Source organism: Cervus elaphus, chromosome 33, assembly GCF_910594005.1.
Source record: "Cervus elaphus chromosome 33, mCerEla1.1, whole genome shotgun sequence".
NCBI lineage: Eukaryota > Metazoa > Chordata > Mammalia > Artiodactyla > Cervidae > Cervus > Cervus elaphus.
Window position 1 is genome coordinate 68,451,766 of NC_057847.1, and position 20,943 is coordinate 68,472,708.

Sequence of the window (20,943 nt, forward strand, 5' to 3'; positions counted from 1 at the left end):
ATTTTGTTTATGTGAAAAATTTGATCATCTAAATAGCTGTTAACAAGTAAATACTTACATAAATTATAATATATTCTTTAAAATTATGTTTTTAATTTTTTTCTCTTATATTTTAGCAATTATTCAAAACAAATGAGTCAATTATTTATGGGGTTATGGTGTTATAAAAAGTAACTAGTATGAATTACATACAATTAATTTTATGATTGTTTTCCTTTCCTGTTTGATAGTGAGAGGTTTCTTAAATTTTAAAATTTCAGTTGCAATAATTTTGAGTTTTCCTGATTTTGATGTGAGTTTTGATTTAGCCTCATCTGATAACTAAATAGTTTCCTTATAATTTGTCATATATTCTTTACAAGGAAACAGTTGGATACGTTTTGCTTTCTCCATTTTCCTAATGAATAAAGCAAAAGATTTAAATAACTTGCTCAAGTAAACACAAGTTAGGACTTTATTCCACTGAAATAAAGAAAGTTGCTGGGGAATTAAATTACTAATTTCCTATGCTGCATACTTGATTCAGTCAACAAGGGCCTGCAAATACCTCCAAATATTGTTGAATCAGTTATTTTAATCCTTGTTTTTCAAGTTCTAGTACTAAGTAGAACAGCTTGAGATTTTCGTCTCTCACATCGTTGTTGTTCCGTTGCCAAGTTGCGTCTGACTCTCTGCGACCCCGTGGACTGCAGCACACCAGGCCTCCCTGAGTCTTGTTGCAGTATATTTATTTCTTCACTGACATGCTTGAGAGAAACCTAGTGTATGGGTATTTAGAGGATATTTAAATTTTGCACTTTACAATACAATTTGAAAACCTGTTTGCACTACTTCTCAGCAATTGACCCTTAAGTGCTATTCAGGTTATCAAACCAAATGTGTTTAATATTAGGACATAGGAAACAGCATAATGTCAGGTGGCTTGAAAGTAGTTTATTCACATGAATTAATATAGAAAGGCCTGGTATATGAAAATATTTTATTACAAAAGGTGGCACTGTCAATGAGGTTGGTACTTTAGTCAGCAGTATATTATGGTGAAAATTACCTGTTAAATATGAATAATTTAAAAACTGATGCCAGGGAGCTTCTTTGAAATGAAATTTTGTATTATAGACAACTTCTCATGAATAAAATTATAAGAGTAATTCTAGGACGTATTGTTATGATGAACAGTTAATGTTTTTAACAGGAAATACATCAGAAAATGGTTTGTTTCTTTCACTCAGAAATCTTGTTGTATAATGAAATATATTCTTCTCATGCTGGTTGCTGTTACTTTGCAAGCCATAGATTTATATCCTGGACACAACAGACCTATATGAAATTGAAAAATGATACCCAGGTCATTTTTCTTGTCTGCTTTAAAGACTTGAGTCATTAGCCATCCGTTTTCTTTTTTTTTTTTTTTTTTTAATTTTTTTATTAGTTGGAGGCTAATTGCTTCACAACATTTCAGTGGGTTTTGTCATACATTGATATGAATCAGCCATAGATTTACACTTATTCCCCATCCCGATCCCCCCTCCCATCTCCCTCTCCACCCGATTCCTCTGGGTCTTCCCAGTGCACCAGGATGAAATCATGTTTGAAAGTGAAAGTGTCAGTCACTCATATGTCTGATTCTTTGCAACCCCATGGACAATAGCCTGCCAGGCTACTCTGTCCATGGGATACTCCAGGCAAGAATACTGGAGTATTCGCTAGTTTTGTAGCTAGTTTTCATTTGCTTCATGTAGAATATAAGCTCTACCCTGGATAACTTTTACACATTTATTGTGTTCTGCATGCATGAGTGCTCAGTCACTTCAGTCATATTTGATTCTTTTCAACCCTATGAACTATAACCCTCCAGGCTTCTTTGTCCATGGTATTCTCCAGGCAAGAATATTGCCTGGAGGCAAAATTCTCCCGGCAAGTGGATTGCCATTCCCTTCTCCAGGGGATCACCCCAAACCAGGGATCCAACCTTGGTCTCCTGCATTGCAGGCAGATTCTTTACCATCTGAGCCACCAAGGAAAATTTAATTTACTCTTATTAATCAAATTAATTAGTTATGTGTTTTTATTAGGTTGTCCATTTTCATAGTACACTGACAGTACTATATTTCAACTCAGTGAACACACTATGAATACTAAGGAAAATAAACCCAATATCCTATCTTCTCCAAATGGGAAGCCTACTAGACTCAAATAAAGCAAGAAAAGGTCAAAATATTGCTATATATTCTACATGATGATGACATCATGATGCCTTTAGGCTAACAGAATGACTAAATTAGGTTGTGAGAAATTGTCTTTTTTTTAATTAGCAAATTTATTTTTATTTATTTTATATAGGTTTTGCCAAAATTAATGCTGAATTTAAGCAGCATCTAAACTTCATCTTCTCTAGCATCATTTATGTTAGTCTCACCCGCTTGAGTATTTTACTGTCTGCCACTTACTGTAAAGGTGATACCATGAAAGAATCTTGCCTGGTTCTTTTATGTGGTAACAACTTTAAAACATGCTTGCATGTGTGGAATGTATAAGATTTTGGTTCCAATCATGGTTTTACTCATTGTTTATCTCAGAAGAGGAGTAGTTTGTTTTGTTTTTCTTTTTTCTTGTATACAGGATTCTTTATATTTCTTAAAGGATAAAACAGAAAAAAAAAGTTGGTTTTTTTTTTTTTTTTTTGCATGTGCATGCTCAGTCACGTCCAACTCTTAGTGACCCCATGGAATGTAGCCCACCAGGCTCCTCTGTCCATATAATTCTCCAGACAAGAATACTGGAGAGGGCTGCCATTTCCTCTTCCAGGGAATCTTCCTGACATAGGGATTGAACTTGCATCTTCTGCAGTCACCAGTGGATTATTTAATCACTGGACCACCTGTGAATCCAGAAAACATTTTTATCCACTTTCAGATTGAGGATCAAGGGTAATGACATCAGTGAAAATCTCAAACTAGGGAAATCTAGGATGTGCTCATCCCAAGAAGTACTGACATAGATGGTAAAACCTGTCAGCAATGATCTTATCAACACATATAAGTTTTTTAAAATTAATTTTTATTGGCATATAGTTGATTTACAGTGTAGTTTCTACTGTATAGCAAAGTGAATCAGCTATGCATATACATAGATCCACTCTTTTTTAAGAGTCTTTTTCCAATATAGGTCATTACAGATTATTGAGTAGAGTTCCCTGTGGTATATGGGCTTCCCTGGTTACTCAGATGGTAAAGAATCTGCCAGTGATGAGGGAGACCTGGGTTCAATCCCTGGCTTTGGAACACCCCCTTGGGAAGAGAACTGGCTATCCACTCCAGTATTATGGCCTGGAGAATTCCATGAACAGAGGAGCCTGGCAGACTACAGCCCACGGGGTCACAAAGAGTGGGACACAACTGAGCAACTTTCACAGTGTTCACGTCAATCTTATAGACTAGGGAAAGGAGACTAAAATATGACAAATATTACTTACACCTTTAATACCCTCACATATTTATTTTATCTTTCTACCTGTACTTGCTGTTCACGATGTTCCCAAAGTTTCTTTTTTAATACAGGGTCTTAAAAGAATTTCTGTAGAACTGCATCTTGTAATTTTGTGAACTCTGTTTACTGCACTAGAGTTTCCTACCTGATGCTCTGGTTCTTCATTGAATAATAAAAATAAAATGCCAACAACAGAGACACTCCTTACTCATCGCAAAAGGTACTAGTCCATTATCCTAGAACAAACTTTGCATCTTCATAGCACTTATTTCCAAGAGAAACAAACACTTTGTTGCCTACATTGTCTTTTCTCTCACTGCCATTTTTCACAAGTATTAATATTATTTATTCAGAGACCTACTTCCTCACACTTTAGTTTTCCTAACTGTCTGATTTAATGGCAAATCCATAGTCCTATTTTAAATATTCTCAAGACCATGAAAATGCATGCTATTTATTCCAGTTCGGCAGTTTAACTGCGGTGCAGAGGTTTGGTACCTAGAGATTTAAGCTGCTGCTTAAGCATAAATTACTAAAGCACCCTGTTCTTTTTTCTTGTAAATGTAACTCTCTTTAACATGAATCCCCATAGATGTCTTAAGTAATAACTGATATTCCAAGAAAAAATCTGAAAAACAGCTAAAGGAGAAGGGGATTTACATTTTTAATCTGATATATTAGATCATCTTTCAATGAAATCCCTCTTAACTGTGATAATCACAATTAATTCATGCCTACTCTTGTTCATAAATCTTTGGGTGGTGCCTTAAAAGGTCTTTCAGAAATAAATCTTTTGCAAAGCTGGAGTCATGCGTCCTGTCCCAGGTCCCTGAGAGAGTGTACAGAGAGATTAAGTCATAATATGGGTTGTAATCGGACAGATGTAGGTGCAAATTGTGGCTCTGTCTCTTACTTAAACTTTCAACGCTTCCAGAGCCTGTCATATGAATTATGAATTACACTTTCTACTTCCTGGGGTTGATTTAAACATAAATAATATATGTACAGTGCTCGGCAGTGTCCAATATATAGTAAGTGCTCAACTGAATAATTATATTAGTCCCTTCTATGCCTAACTCAGCCGTTATCTTCTCTATGATAACATCTTGAAGCAGATTACTAATCGCTTTTTGGAAAGCTTATGGTTTACAATTTGCAAGTCCTAATTTAACCAAGACCTGCAACTAGATCCCCTTATGCTAATATGTTTCTTAACTTTGTCACCCCAAATGAATGAGTTGTGGGCAGGGATCATGTTTATTACAGTTTTTGCACTTGGCAAGGTACTTGACTTATGTGCTTGCATGTAATTAGTATTCAACACAAGTTTATAAACTGACAGACAACATATAGGAGTAAATAAAAATTGTCAACTGATACTCTTTTGTATTTAATTCTTTTTAAAAATGGCTTTTATCACCATAATCATTTTTTTAAATGCTACCAAGTGCAAAACTGTGTCAAAGAGATTGTGTACTAGACATTTGATAACTGAATTGATGTAGCTAGTTTTCATTTGCTTCACAGCATGAACACTACCCTGGATAACTTTTCTACATTTATTGTGTTCTGCATGCATGAGTGCACAGTCACTTCAGTCATATCTGACTCTTTGCACCCCTATGAACTATAGCTCTCCAGGCTTTTTGTCCCTAGTATTTTCCAGGCCAGAATATTGAAGTGGGTTGCCATTTCCTTCTCCAGGGCATCTTCCTAACTCAGGGATCAAACCCATGTCTCCTGCATTGCAGGCAGATTCTTCACCCATTGAGCCACCTGGAGAGCCCTTTTGTGTTTTGGCAGGCCTTAAACATGACTACCATTTTTCCTTATTTCTTCCAGTAACATCTCATGCTATATCTATGTTATGTATATAGCTGGTCTTCTATATTTAAGGATTCTGGAATTGCAAATGTGCCTATTTTCTAAATTCAGTTTGTAACCTCAGGATCCATAGTTGCTGCACATTCTCAGTCTTTAAGGACAAGTGCCAAACAGCAGAACATTTGTGATGCCTGATGTGCACTTTCCCAGGTGAGATCAAAGAAGATGATGCAATGCCTTCGTTTTCCAGTTTTCATACTGTAAATTAGTGTCCTTTTGAGGGCCTTTTGGGGCTATTTTTTCATGTGTTTGTGTTTTCTTTTTCATGATTTTGCTGTTTAAATGGCTCCCAAGCATAGAGCTGAAGTGCAGTCTAGTGTTACCAGGTGCCAGTAAGCTATGATGTGTTTTAAAGAGAAATTACAGGAGTTAGGATTGTACAAAAAAGATCTTCATGACCCCAGATAATCACAATGGTGTGATCACTCACCTAGAGCCAGACATCCTGGAATGTGAAGTCAAGTGGGCCTTAGGAAGCATCACTATGAACAAAGCTAGTGGAGGTGATCGAATTCCAGTTGAGCTATTTCAAATCCTAAAGGATGATGCTGTGAAAGTGCTGCACTCAATATGGCAGCACATTTGGAAAACTCAGCAGTGGCCACAGGACTGGAAAAGATCAGTTTTCATTCCAATCCCAAAGAAAGGCAATGCCAAAGAATGCACAAACTACTGCACAATTGCACTCATCTCACATGCTAGTAAAGTAATGCTCAAAATTCTCCAAGCCAGGATTTAGCAATACATGAACCGTGAACTTCCAGATGTTCAAGCTGGCTTTAGAAAAGGCAGAGGAACCAGAGCTCAAATTGCCAACATCTGCTGGATCATCGAAAAAGCAAGAGAGTTCCAGAAAAATATCTAATTCTGCTTTATTGACGATGCCAAAGCCTTTGACTGTGTGGATCACAATAAACTGTGGAAAATTCTGAAAGAGATGGGAATACCAGACCACCTGACCTGCCTCTTGAGAAACCTGTACGCAGGTCAGGAAGCAACAGTTAGAACTGGACATGGAACAACAGACTGGTTCCAAATAGGAAAAGGAGTACATCAAGGCTGTATATTGTCACGCTGCTCATTTAACTTATATGCAGAGTACATCATGAGAAATGCCAGGCTGGATGAAGCACATGCTGAAATCAAGATTGCCGGGAGAAGTATCAATAACCTCAGATATGCAGATGATACCACCCTTATGGCAGAAAGTGAAGAGGAACTAAAAAGCCTCTTGATGAAAGTGAAAGAGGAGACTGAAAAAGTTGGCTTAAAGTTCAACATTTAGAAAACTAAGATCGTGGCATCCAGTCCCATCACTTCATGGGAAATAGATGGGGAAACAGTGGAAACAGTGGCAGACTTTATTTTGGGGGGCTCCAAAATCACTGCAGATGGTGACTGCAGCCATGAAATTAAAAGACAGTTGCTCCTTGGAAGAAAAACTATGACCAACCTAGACAGCATAGTAGAAAGCAGAGACATCACTTTGTCAACAAAGATCCATCTAGTCAAGGCCATGGTTTTTCCAATATTCATGTACAGATGAGAGTTGGACTATAAAGAAAGCTGAGTGCTGAAGAATTGATGCTTTTGAATTGTGATGTTGGAGAAGACTCTTGAGAGTCCCTTGGACTTCAAGGAGATCCAAATTCTAGTGGAAATCAGTCCTCAGTATTCATTGGAAAGAGTGATGTTGAAGCTGAAACTCCAATACTTTGGCCACCTGATGCGAAGAGCTGACTCATTGGAAAATATCCTGATGCCGGGAAAGATTGCAGGTGGGAGGAGAAGGGGATGACAGAGGATGAAACGGTTGGATGGCATCACCTTCTTAATGGAGATGACTTTGGGTAAACTTCGGGAATTGGTGGTGGACAGGGAGGCCTGGCATGCTGCAGTCCGTGGGGTCGCAGAGTCAAACACGACTGAGTGGCTGAACTGAACTGAAGATGAGTTAGGTAAGCTTCATTCAGACATGAGTTACAACATTGGCCATGAGCTCAGTGCTAAGGAATGAACAATATTTAGTGTTAGATGCATCTTTTTCAAGTTAAAAACAAACACATGGAAAAAAAATGTTATGTATTGATTGGTTGATGAAAATGTAACCAAAGGCTCATAGGAACCTAATCCTGTACTTCTCCTAGGAGAAATCATTCAGTATTTGCTAATTCAATGTTCATGGTGGCTTATAGATCATAACAGCAAATAATGATAATCAATTATACCATTCATGATGATTAACATTTAGTAATCTTGTATAAGTTCCTAGAGCAATGTAGAGATGATAGGGATCGGATTGGTTTGTGGGATCCTATGATATTTTCTGTACCTTCCAATGCCTTTTGGTATCAGGAGATTGAATATCATGTCAGGTCCAGCTTCCAGGAGTATAAATTTGATCAAATTTTTATATAGTATATCTCAATTTTGCCCCACACCTACTGCCTTTGCCATAACTATTCATACTCTGTAACAAGCTGTGGAACAACATTTTCAGAGATGAGATGAATATGTAATTTTTGACCATGAAATTTCTTTGTCCCCATGGATCTTAGCAGATGTTCAATTTGGCCCTCATTTTACAGCAGCCAATAATTACAGTAAAAAGACTGTTTCTAATCCGAGGTACTCCAATTTTATCTTCTCATCATAAAACAAGACCTACCTAGCCAATATAGAAGAGATATATATGATAAAAGGAAGTGAAGAATGTTAAAAAAGAATAGAAAAAACTGGAAATAGAACTGCCATATGACCCAGCAATCCCACTGCTGGGCATACACACTGAGGAAACCAGAATTGAAAGAGACACGTGTACCCCAATGTTCATCACAGCACTGTTTACAATAGCTAGGACGTGGAGGCAACCTAGATGTCCATTGGCAGATGAATGGATAAGAAAACTGTGGTACATATACACAACGGAATATTACTCAGCTGTTAAAAAGAATGAATTTGAATCAGTTATAATGAGGTGGATGAAACTGGAGCCTATTATACAGAGTGATGTAAGTCAGAAAGAAAAACACCGATATAGTATACTAATGCATATATATGGAATTTAGAAAGATGGTAACGATGACCCTGTATGCAAGACAGCAATAGAGACACAGATGTAAAGAACAGACTTTTGGACTCTGTGGCAGAAGCCAAGGGTGGAATGATTTGAGAGAATAGCATTGAAACATGCATATGACCATATGTGAAATAGATCACCAGTCCAGGTTCGATGCATGAGACAGGGCCCTCAGGGCTGGGGCACTGGGATGACCCTGAGGGATGGGATAGGGAGGGAGGTGGGAGGGGGGTTCAGGATGGGGGACACATGTACACCCATGGCAGATTCCAATATTGTAAAGTAATTAGCCTCTAATTAAAATAAATAAATTTTTAAAAAAGGACTAGAACTGCCATTCAAGGAGAGAAATGCAGATTAGCACAGACTGAATTTATTCCAATGTGCCTTAATGTAGATGTTCAATAAAACTAAGTTAATTTCTTCTTGAAAATTCGCCCTTTCAAAATCTCTGCAACAAACATAAAGAAATGTCTATCTCTAACCCTGTTCATCTCCTACCTTGTACTATTTATATTCTATGGACATACAGTGCAATTTAGTTATGGAAAATTACAAAACAAGAAAAATTTGAGATCTTCTGTGAGTATGTGCATACAAACACACACATACACATACACATCAAGAATAGTGGATTTAGTGGAAAGAGTTCTAAGCCAGGAGAAAAGGGTTAGGATCTAATTACATATAAACTGCAAACTGTTGGCTTTGTAGGGACCCTATTGTTGAGGCTCAGTCTCTATGATGTATTTGCTATGTGTTTGCAGGTTGGGCAGGGCTAGCTTTTTTTTAAAGTTAAAGTATAGTTCACTTGCAATATTATATTAGCCTCAGGTGTACAGGGCTTCCCTTGTGGCTCAGCTGATGAAGAATCTACCTGCAATGTGGGAGACCTGGGTTCGATCTCTGGGTTGGGAAGATCCCCTGGAGAAGGGGAAAGGCTACCCACTCCAGTATTTTGGCCTGGAGAATTCCAGGGACTGTATAATCCATGTGGATGTAAAGAGTCAGACACAACTGAGTTACTTTCACTTTCAGGTGTACAACATAGTGATTCAATATTTTTGTAGTTTATGCATATACAATATTATTAACTATATTCTCTGTGGTATACATTACATCCTTGTGACTTATTTATTTTGTAACTTGTTGTTTGTACATTTTAATCCCTTTCACCTGTTTTCTTTATCCTCTGATCCTCCTTCCTCTGGCAAATGCTAGTTAGTTATCTGCATCTGTGAGGGTTAAATTCTTTATTGTGATCTTCCATCTCAACATACCAGCTGGGAGAAACAAATGCTGTATCAGGCTAAGAACTACAAAGCAGAAAGTGAACTTATATATTTTTCTCTCTAAACCCCATCATTGGAAAGACCTCTAAGTTCTTAGGATTCATACACTGAGAAGAGTCTGTAACCTCTATAGCTCTCCATCATATAAATATGATAGAAATAGATAAACATTCAATGGTTATATCATCCAGTTTTGTGTCAGTGATTATTTTGGCTTGCTTTGACTAAAACAGCAGTGAACAGCAACTCTTTGTCAAGAGGGATATGAACCTAGAATTCATAGAAGAGTGTGTTAGGTAGATTAACAGATGGAATGAGTTTGTTTGTTTAGATAGTTTAGTTTGTTAGTTTGTTTAATTTGTTAGTTTGTTTAGTTAGTTTAGTTTGTTTCTATCCATAGCATCACTGAAACATTTGTCTGATTTGAAGACCACTTAATGACTTGGCAGTTTACTCTGGCAACAGAACTTTCTGAGATGGGAAAACAAAATGGAGAAGTGGTCACAGTTCTCAGCTCTTTGTCAGCTATAGTAGTAAATTCAAGATATAAAATTTGTAGTCAAATATGGAATTTTATAGAACACAACATGAATGTCAAAATAGACACCAGGAAAAATATTTTTCACTTCTATGACTCTGTAGTAAAGGTGATCTCAGATTTAATAGTTATTCCAAAAGAAATGGAGGAAACACTTCATTATGAAGCACAATAATATAACAAGTTGTGGGAGGATTGTAATTTCAATGCACAGAATGAACACAAGTATTTATTTACCAAATATGTGGCCAATCATGTTTAATTGAAGTTATTATTGCAGTGAGAAGAAATAATAATTTGACTTCTAAAGATTTTTAATTTACAGTATTATATTTGTGCAATGTACATCAACTATAGGATAAGAGATGTTTTTATAATTACATGCTGAAAAATGAAAGTATCAGTATAAGCTTTATGAATCCTGTAAATAATAATATAACAATATAGTTAAGTGGAAAAGAGTTTTTTCACTAGATCCATATAGCTTAGAAAAATATAACTTCATTAAAATGTCACATACTTATAATCTCTCTCCCTAACTTATCTTTTGCAATTTTCCTCATTTTCTCTGTATTCCATTATTTCATCATCTTTAATTAGTAAGAACCAAAATTTAGGAACATCTTTGCATCATCCACAATGGTCCCTAATGTCACCTCAACATGGAAACTGTGATCCTTTGGAGGATGCCCTTTAGAAAGAAACAGGACTCTTTATAAGATGATATAAGATGTCTTTTAAAGATACATATTTGCAACAAATTATTTAGCATATAATTTTCAAATACTTCTATGAAGTGCTTGGGGTATTATCCCATTTTGTCTCCATAAGCACTTCCATTCGCAAGAGATTTTTCCTGATCAGAATCACTATTCAACAAATATTGATTGCGTGTTGCAGGCAAACCTGATACCGTATAAGGTAATGTGGAGGATGCCAAGGTAATCCACACCTGGGCCTGATTCCAGTAGGGAAAGGAAACAAGCACTTAAAATCTTATCTAATTTGTGCTACAGGGTGTGGAATGTCCTAAGAGTCAAAAGTAAACTTTGAGAGAGAGAAATTCTCTAGATAGATAGGCTGTAATGGAAGGAGGAAAATTTTTCATCTGAGTGAAGATAGGATATCCTATAAAAAATTAAATTAGAAAATAAAGAAAGACATTTAGGATATACAGAAGGAATTTATCTAATATAGTAAAGTGTAGGCCAGGTGAAGAGAAGTAGTGGATGATAAGAGTGGAAAACCATATAGAACACAAATACCCAAACACTGGAGTATCAATGTTTCGATATTCAAACTTGAATAAAGTTTGAACTTTATTTTATAGGTAATGAAGAATCACATTTTGAATTCTCTCTAAAACCAATTTTGCATTTCCAGGATTTAGTCAAAAACATATGCATACTCATTAAAATAGAGCCTTTACTCCAAACTATAACTCTTCTTTTTGTTTCAGATTTTTCATTATTCGTATACTGCTTCGTATGTGATCTACAATATACACACTAGGTAAGTTCAATGATCATCTGGTTTCCATGAGCAACTGTCCAACTGAACTGTAGGTGTAGGTGTCAATTTGTTCATATAAAAATATTTACCTTTTTTCAAGGGAAGTTTGGGAGTTAAATCCTCCAGAAGTAGAGGACTCTGTCCTGCAGTACGCGGCTTGGGGCGTCCAAGGGCAGCAGCTGGTGAGTACAGGCATTAATGTGCACCAAATACTGTCAGCCAGGGCCCTATGGAAAATGCTTACAGAAGCCACTGTCTCATAAAAATTGTCCTATTATGTGGATGTTTTCCATTTACTTTAATATATTTTATCTAATACTCCAATTTAAGAATATATCAAACAGTACCAATATTATGTTGTCAATTAATTAAAAAGTAAACATTTATAGAGTAATATGCGATTAAACAGCTAGTTGATAATGAAACCCAGAAGAGATCCAAGAATATGAAGGCCAGTTCTGCAAAATTCCAGTTGCATAATGTTTTATGTATTCTTAAAGCATTGTTCAGAGCAAAAATTTAAGATAGAAGTCGACAGTTGACAATGTTCTCTTAAGAGAAGATTTTTTTAATCATAATAATTTGAAATAATTTTGAAATTATCACAAGCTCAAAAAGAGAATGATTGATGTAAAAGCAGTTTGAGCTTCACGATATTCTTCTGTGTGTCTCATGCAGGCCTGGATATAGACTTTAAGGGCAGACCGCTCAGGAAGTGGTATTGCTTCTTTGCATGGCTTGAGCATGCTCAAAAGTACTACATATAGCCAACCTGATTTCTAAAATTTTGTGTGTGTTTATATGCCTACTAGCAACAGTGTGAGAAATCCCTTTGTTTCATATCCTCACCAATACCTAGTTTTTTCAGACTGTCATATTTTTTGTTAATAGTGACATTATTGCTTCTTCATTCCAATTTCTATACTTTTTATTTTATTAAAATCTTTTTGCACTAGCTAACCTACAGATGTGTCTAGTTATGGTGTGATAGTTTCTTTTTCTGTGGAAAGATTTTTAAACAATTATTCTATTATGACTATAAGATTAAGGTTTTGGTAATCTATGCATTTATAAAATTCCATTTCAGCTAAATTTTCAAATTTTTATCATAATACATTTAACTTCTCTGTTTTTTTAATCTTTACATTTGTTTCTGTATTTATTTTTTCATGTTTTCTAATATTATTTGTAGGTTCTGTCCTCTCTTTTTTCATGGTCAGCTTTGGTTATTTATAAATTTCACATTTGTCTTGTCAAAAAGCCAAATATTGAATTGATTTTATCCTTCTTAGTATAATGTTAGTGTTTCCTTTTTCTTTTGTAATAAATAACTGAAGACTAGAATTTTCTCTAAATTTGGCTTAATATTCATTCAAGTTTGATAGTGATATTTTTATACTAATTTGGTTTGAGTATGTAGAAAATGGATCATATGTTCTTACTTCTGATGGGTTATTTTGATGTTTGTTTTTGAATTTACAAAACTATGAACTTGGATTTGAAATTGATTTCTAAAGTTCAAAAGCAGATCTCTGTAATACTGACTGAAAATAATGAGTTGATTAATGGCTTAACATAAACTTTTACAGATGTGTTCCATGTGGGAAGTATAATGCTTTATGTGTGCCTATTAGGTCTATCTTAATACATGATTAAGTTTTAAGACTTTTTAAAACAAAAGTTTGTCAATAACAATGAGAGAAATACGTGCAAAGTTGCCGGACGTTAGACTTGAAGCTGCTTAAGCATCTTTATGGTTGTATTTTATAAAGAAATCCTATGTAACAGTGTATTCACTGTCATATCCACTCTAAATGGTTGATTAAATTATTTTAAAGACAACAAATAGTAATTTAAAAATGAAAAAAAAAATACTGCTGTGATTCTGTCAAGTAATCCCATTGACATGGGGACCTCCTCAACAGAAGGCAGAGGCTACACCAAAACAGGCCTTAATCCAGGCACCTGCTTTGAGGTTGCCAAACCTAGAGAAAGCATTCCATCTATATGTCCACAAGAAGGAAGGCATAGACTTGGGAATGTTAACTTAAAGGTTGGGACTTGAACCACAGTCAGTGATATACTTGTCTAAGAAGCTCCACCCAACCACCTGAGGCTGGCCTCACTGCCTTCAAAACCTTGCAGTCATTGCAAACCTGAAAAAAGATGCCTTAAAACTTGGGGGCAAACTATTTTTATTAGACACCAAGTGAAACAACTCCTGAATGGGAGAGGTCATTTATGGATGTCTGATCAAAGGATCCTCAGATACCAAGTAATGTTTAATAAAATCCTGCCTGTTTGAGCTAGAAGTGGTCTGTCATTCCAAATCTTTTTAACAATGAAACAGAAGGCAGAAGACCATACTCATAGCAACAAACTAGTTATAGTTACAGCTTGGTTACAGCTCACCTGGGAAGCAGGCAGGGGCAAAGGGCAGTGGCTTCCAAGATGCAGGTGCAGGTCAACCCCTGAAGCGGTCCTGATTCCTCTTGGCTTCCCTTTTTATCGTTTCTGTCTCCTCCCTGTGGAATCTGGTGGGTTACATCCTATGAAAAAATAGGCGGTGGTTCAAGTATTCACCTGATTATTTATGCCCAGGACCAGAGGTTCTCACTCAGGTCCTCGACTTCCTCTTTTGTGGGCACCCCCAACCTGCGTTGTTCTGCCATCTTGGACTCTTTATTTGTTTCTACTCTAACTCCCTGACAATTCTAATACCATAGATTATAACAGTATGTTTGTCTTTATCGTGTGTCTATTTTAGAGACATTTAAAACAGTGTATTTATATTCCTATGTAGGACTGTCTCTAGATCCATTCCATTATGATATTCCTGAAAGCTGGCAGCAGAAGGTACACAGAATATGCTAGATATAAAGATGCAAGTCTGATTCAGAGAAGGCAAGAATCAATGTGTTCATGGGCAGCGGGGAAGTGGGCAGTCACTGTAGTCCTCCTCACTTTCCTCTGCTGCTGACAATTAGAGAGCTGGTTCGCAGGGCAGAGGCAGGTTCTAAACACACAAAATGTCAGAACACAGAAACCCAAGAGAACCTCATGTTTGTGGCACTAGAGAGGCCTTAGGAAACATCTATAAATGACTCTTGTTCTCCAAGTCTGAGAGGAGAAAAATTCGGTGCCAAAGTTTATGACAAAATAACAGTTTCATACTCTCAATGAAGTAGTATTAGTTGCATGCATTTTCTTTAATGATTCATATTTGTTATTGATTAATTATTCTTTAGCATATTTGAAAAAATCATAAAGTACTAAAAGTTTATAAAAATCATAGATCTTCTCAAGGGAGTCATTTTGCAGGTGATTGAATCCTTATACATTACTATCTTTGAGAATAGTACTTAATCTCCATATGCCTTAGTCTCCTTATCTGTAAAGTGCTGACAATAACAGTGCTTTACTAATAATGCTATCTTATTTAATGTATTAATACGAAGCATTTTGAAAAGAAGCATATAGGATTTTAGAGGTTTTAGATTTTATTGTTTTTAAAAGATAAACAAAAAAAAACTTTGTCACTTGAATTTTAACTTCTTTAGGACTTTTGACGTCACTAAATTTGTGAAGAAATGAGGTTAAGTTCTGTGTAATGGCATTTTCCAAAGTCATTTGGGAAAGTTCGCTATAAATTCCACTCTTATTGAGGTTGTTTTGTGCAAGTAAACATAAATTCAGCGTATTATAATTAAAGAGTTATCTCTACAAATGGCTAATGGTCCATTTCATGTGAATGACAGGCTTTGTCAATATTTGAAGCCATCAGCAAACTCTTCAATATGATTTATCAGAGATGAGCCATTGCAATTAATTTAAATGAGTCTTATAGTGTTTATAAACTAAGGACAATTCATTTTTTATCTTTAATTCTCAGTTTCTAACTTTATTTGCTATAAATTAAACCCCTGGCTATAGAGAAGAAAGGTGAGAGGTTAGGTATAATTCATAGATAAAGAAAGTCTTAATTAGAATTTAAAGGATGTGGAAGCTTTTAGTAGCACTAGGTATAGGGAAAAACAACTTGGATGGGTCCAATTACATGGGGAAAATGTGTGATACAACATGTATTATTTAGAAAAGGCAGTGAGTAGATTACTTTAGTTGTAGCAAATGTATTATAGAAAGAAATAATGAATCCTGAAACAAGAAAAGGTATATTAGTCATTCATTTGAAAAGAATTCTGGTTTAAGAAGGTATAGCCTTTTTCTTTTCAAAATAGCTTCATCATATAAAAGTTAAAATCACTCATTGTAAAACATTTTGAAAATTCATATAGTTCCTATAATTATATGAATTCATCTAAATTCATATATTGGAGAAAGAAATGGCAACCCACTCCAGTACTCTTGCTTGGAGAATCCCTTGGACAGAGGCGCCTGGTGGGCTACAGTCCATGGGGTCACAGAGTCGGACACGACTCAGTGACTGACTCAAACACACAAATTCATATATAAAAATTAATTATACTTACCTATAATTCTACCATAAGAATTGAAAGATTTTGAAAATCAAATGAAATTTGAGCATAAGAAGGAAAAAACGTTTCACTGACTAAAACACACTATCTAGAATCAGAAAAAAAAAACAACTCAGTTCAACCTCAGATTCTATGTTTTTTATTTTGTGACTCATGGAAGGTTGAAAGCTTTAAGCTTGCTTGTTTTCAAAATGAAAGAAAATCATATCTATTCTCAGTTTAAATGAGATAGGTCATATGCACAAGTTGATTTCCAGAAAACAGTATTAATATGTATATGTGTATATATGTGTATGTATCATATATATGTGTATGTCTATTCAGAGAGAGATAGGAGAATTGACTCTTGCATTATGGCAGCAGTCTGGTCAGCTGGAAACTCTGATAAGATTTAGTATCACAATCTTGAGCTGCAGAACTGAGGCAGAACTCCTCCTTCAGGAAGCCTGTTTTTGCTGTTAAGGTTTTCAACTGATCAGAAAGGGCAAACCATATTATTCCTTAGTTAAAGTGAACTGATTATAAATGCTACTCATACCTTTTAATTACATTCACAACAGGAGTAGTGTTTGACCAAAGAGACACCAACACTTAGCCAAATTTACACATAAAATTAGCCATCACATCATAGTAAGCACACAATAAATGATACCTATTCATTTGATTCTCACTTGTCCTCTCTTGTATTAACATAGTTAGTGCAGAGTTTCATCATCCCTCCCCTAAAACATTTTGCAGCTTATTTTCTAACATCCCTTCTTCAGTGGCTAGCCACTCTGATTCACACCTGCAGAGGTATGGTTAATAATGAGATTCTTACCAGCTGCCTCAAGCTTATGAAATGTCACTGAAGTGACCCAGAGTGCCACTGATGTGACTCACAAGAGGTGACGAAGGTGTCACATCGTCTGACTCCTGACACTTCGTCACAGCACACAGCACAGAGTTTGCTCTACCCGAACTAAACTCTGTGATTTCCAGAGGGTGACACGGGGCTGCTTTATGTTCTAAGACATTTCCCTTTCTAGACCCAGCCATTGTTTTCTTTTCATCAGAACTCAGTCAAAGACTTTCCATCCTCTCTGACAATTTTTTCCCTAATATGTCTGCATCTAAGTGAATTGCTTACCCCTCCATAGTCTAACATTCTTTTTTTAATCTCAAATTTTAAATATTTTATATTATTTATATGCACTGCTATCTTCCACCACTGACCTATAGTCATTTCCCGGGAAGACAGAATAAAGAATACGCTAAATGTCTTTATCCTCTCTCTCTCTTCTGTCTTTCCCTCATCTCCCATCCCCTCTTCCTTCTTCATAAAGATTCATTTAGCACAAGGCAAGAGGTTTATTTGATAAGACACTAATGAAAGACTAACTGTTGTCACCATGGATAATGGGATGCCAAAGAAGGTTTTGAGAATGGCATAATATGAAAAGATATCATACATGAAAAGACATGTTTGGCAGGAAAGTTTATAGCAGGGTGTAGGTAACTAAAGGCAGAGAGCTAGGTTTAGAGGCCATTAGTATAATCTAGCACTGATTTGATTAAAAAAAATATATATTTAAGAGACGAATAAATCAGGTTTTAAACTGAGAAAACTTGCTTGCGGTTGAACAATAAAAACTATAAAGTATTTATAAAGTACTTATTATACATAAATTATATGTGCATTTCTATAGATTTTACAAATCATCTCATTTAGACTCCTAATTTATTTAAGCCACTTTACTGAATACAAATAAAAATTTGTGCATCCTAGAGGCTGTACTTTGCATTGAATACATACAAAAGACTGTACGTATTTAATGTAGAAAACTTGATGAGATGAAAGTAATAAACACCATGAAAGCATAACCACTGTCAACAACATAAACATCTCTGTCACCTCCAGAAGATTTTTACTGCTCTCTACTTTTTCATGGGATGAGAACACGACATAAGATAGACTCCGTGTTAGATGCTGCTAGTATTTCTTTCAGCCTATTTAGGGTAAAATAAAATCACCATACCTGTTCTTTCAATGGCATAAAGCTTTAAACATATCCAGTGTGTTACTTAATTTCTCACAACTTAGGTGTTTAGAGAAATCACATTTCTGCACTTTATTAGCTATATTTCTGAAAAACATAATGTTTAAGTGATTTTCCAAATACAAACTGTTGCTGTTTATTAGTCTCTGAGTGGTGTCTGATTCTTTGCAACCAACCCCATGGACTGTAGCCTGCCAGGCTCCTATGTCCGTGGGATTTCCCAGACAAGAATCCTGGAGTGGGTTGCTATTTCCTTTTCCAGGGGATCTTTCAGACATGGGCAGGTAGATACTTTACCACTGAGCCACCAAGGAAGCCCTTCCAAATATGAGTACAAAACTATCAAATTTCCTATCACCTGCATTTTTACCTACTAGATACTTACCTTAAAATTGTATTAAAATCTTAAGCGATTAGCAAGTGTTCTTTGCCTCTAGAACAGTTTCAATATCTTTGGCGTAACTTGCTTGCATTTTAATTAATAAACATTTTGAACTATTTTATTGACTTTCCAGGATGATCTTAATCCTCCTTGGTTTAAAAGCAGATGTGTAAGGTAGCATTTTTCAAACATGTTGTTGAGATCTCATGTCCCCCACTATAAAACAGGATTTTGCTTCATATGCTAGTATCTGGTTTTTTTTCCAGTACAAAAGTGATCATTTTAAATATCATTAAGATATATTCAAGAGATATATGATAAGCATTTGCAAATGTAAGATATACATGTGCATACTCATGTGTACATTCACTCCCTGCTGCTGGTGTCATGTACATTTGGAAAAAATGTGGTTTAGAATCCCAGCGTACCAGCATACCAGAGGGGACATAGAAATAAATAAAGACAAACAGCCACTGAGAGGCAAGGTCTGTGTGTGCATGCATTCAGTCACTTCAGTGGTGTTGCTTCAGTGGTGTCTAAAGCTTTGAGACCCCAGGGACTATAGTCTGCCAGGCTTCTCTGTCCATGGGATTCTCCAGGCAAGAATACTGGAGTGGATTGTGATGTCCTTCTTCAGGGCAAGTTTGGGATAAGGAAAATCAGTATCAAGAAGCTACAATTTTTCTATAATCAATATTTTGACTAGTGGTAACTGATGAACCAAATTAGGATAATTGGGTTTAAAAAAAAAAAATCACAAAAATGCCCTTAAAATATCTCAAGCATTTTGATTGATACTTTTTCATTGTAATCAAGTACGTGTTTACATTAGTGTGTCATGTTGGCGGGGGTTCCCTGATGGCTCAGCAAGTAAAGAATCTGCCTGCAGTCCAGGAGACACAGGAGATGTAGGTTCGATCCCTGGGTCAGGAAGACACCCTGGAGGAGGAAATGGCAACCCACTCCAGTACTCTTTCCTGGAAAATCCCATGGACAGAAGAAACTTGCTGGCTACAGTCCATGGGGCCATAAAGAGTTGGACGGGATGGAGTGACTGAATGCATGCTCCCACATACCCACACACATGATGTAGGCAAGTGTGACAGGAAGTACATGCTCACATAAGAAAAATAAGATAACAGTGTAAGTGTATATGTGGAAAACTATGTAATTACAATATATAATTTAAAGGAAAAGTAATTTCCACTACTATCCAATATAAATCTCTTCAGTTCAGTCGCTCAGTCGTGTCCAACTCTTTGCGACCCCATGAGTCGCAGCACACCAGGCCTCCCTGTCCATCACCAACTGCCGGAGTTTACTCAAACTCATGCCCATCGAGTCGGTGATGCCATCCAGCCACCTCATCATCTGTCGTCCCCTTCTCCTCCTGCCCCCAATCCCTCCCAGCATCAGGGTCTTTTCCAATGAGTCAACTCTTCGCATGAGGTGGCCAAAGTATTGGAGTTTCAGCTTCAGCATCAGTCCTTCCAATGAACACCCAGGACTGATCTCCTTTAGGATGGACTGGTTGGATCTCCTTGCAGTCCAAGGGACTCTCAAGAGTCTTCTCCAACACCACAGTTCAAAAGCATCAATTTTTCAGTGCTCAGCTTTCTTCACAGTCCAACTCTCTCTTGGTGTCTTATTATTTAAGCAGCATATTTATGACTTTTCTACCAAATTCACAGATTTCCAAAAGGAGTGGAAAATGAAATTCCTATCCTTTATGAGCACATATTTCAGATTATTTTCTTCCAGTTAAGTGTTGCTTATTTCAATGTAAGGAGAAAACTTAGCAACTCACATACTGGTAGCGATACTTGCATTGCTTTTAAAGGCTTTGCACTGGCAGTATTAGAAATCACTTGGTAAGTAAGGGGTGACTTGACTTTGATGACTGCCTTGGTCTGTAAACAAACTCTTTAACTGCTTTGGTCTGTAAATAAATTCTCTGAAAACAGGAGTTCAAGTTCTGTAATTCTCATAGCATTTATAACTGTATATTGAGCTATGGAGTTAGCAGCATGAATTTTTCATTGAAAATAATAAAAAAGAAACTTCTTAGAGAAGATGTTGTAACCTCTGCTAGCATGTGAAAATGGAAGATTTTTAGATACTGACAGTTGTAAGTAAGGCCAGCCCTGACTTAGATTTAGAGAGTGACTAGAAATACTACCAAACTTATATCTAATAATAATAATATTAATAACTAAAAACAAGAAAAGAGCACCA

General features: G+C 36.1%; 1 protein-coding gene across 2 annotated transcripts in view; it reads left to right on the top strand.

The window, feature by feature from the left end:
• Positions 1-20,943, top strand: part of DPP10 (dipeptidyl peptidase like 10) — a 717,819-nt gene that overhangs the window by 538,451 nt on the left and 158,425 nt on the right. For both annotated transcript variants that reach the window (XM_043894623.1, XM_043894622.1), the window contains 2 exons: positions 11,739-11,791; positions 11,892-11,973. In XM_043894623.1, the coding sequence (XP_043750558.1) occupies positions 11,739-11,791; positions 11,892-11,973 (135 nt within the window). The remainder of the gene's footprint in view (positions 1-11,738; positions 11,792-11,891; positions 11,974-20,943) is intronic.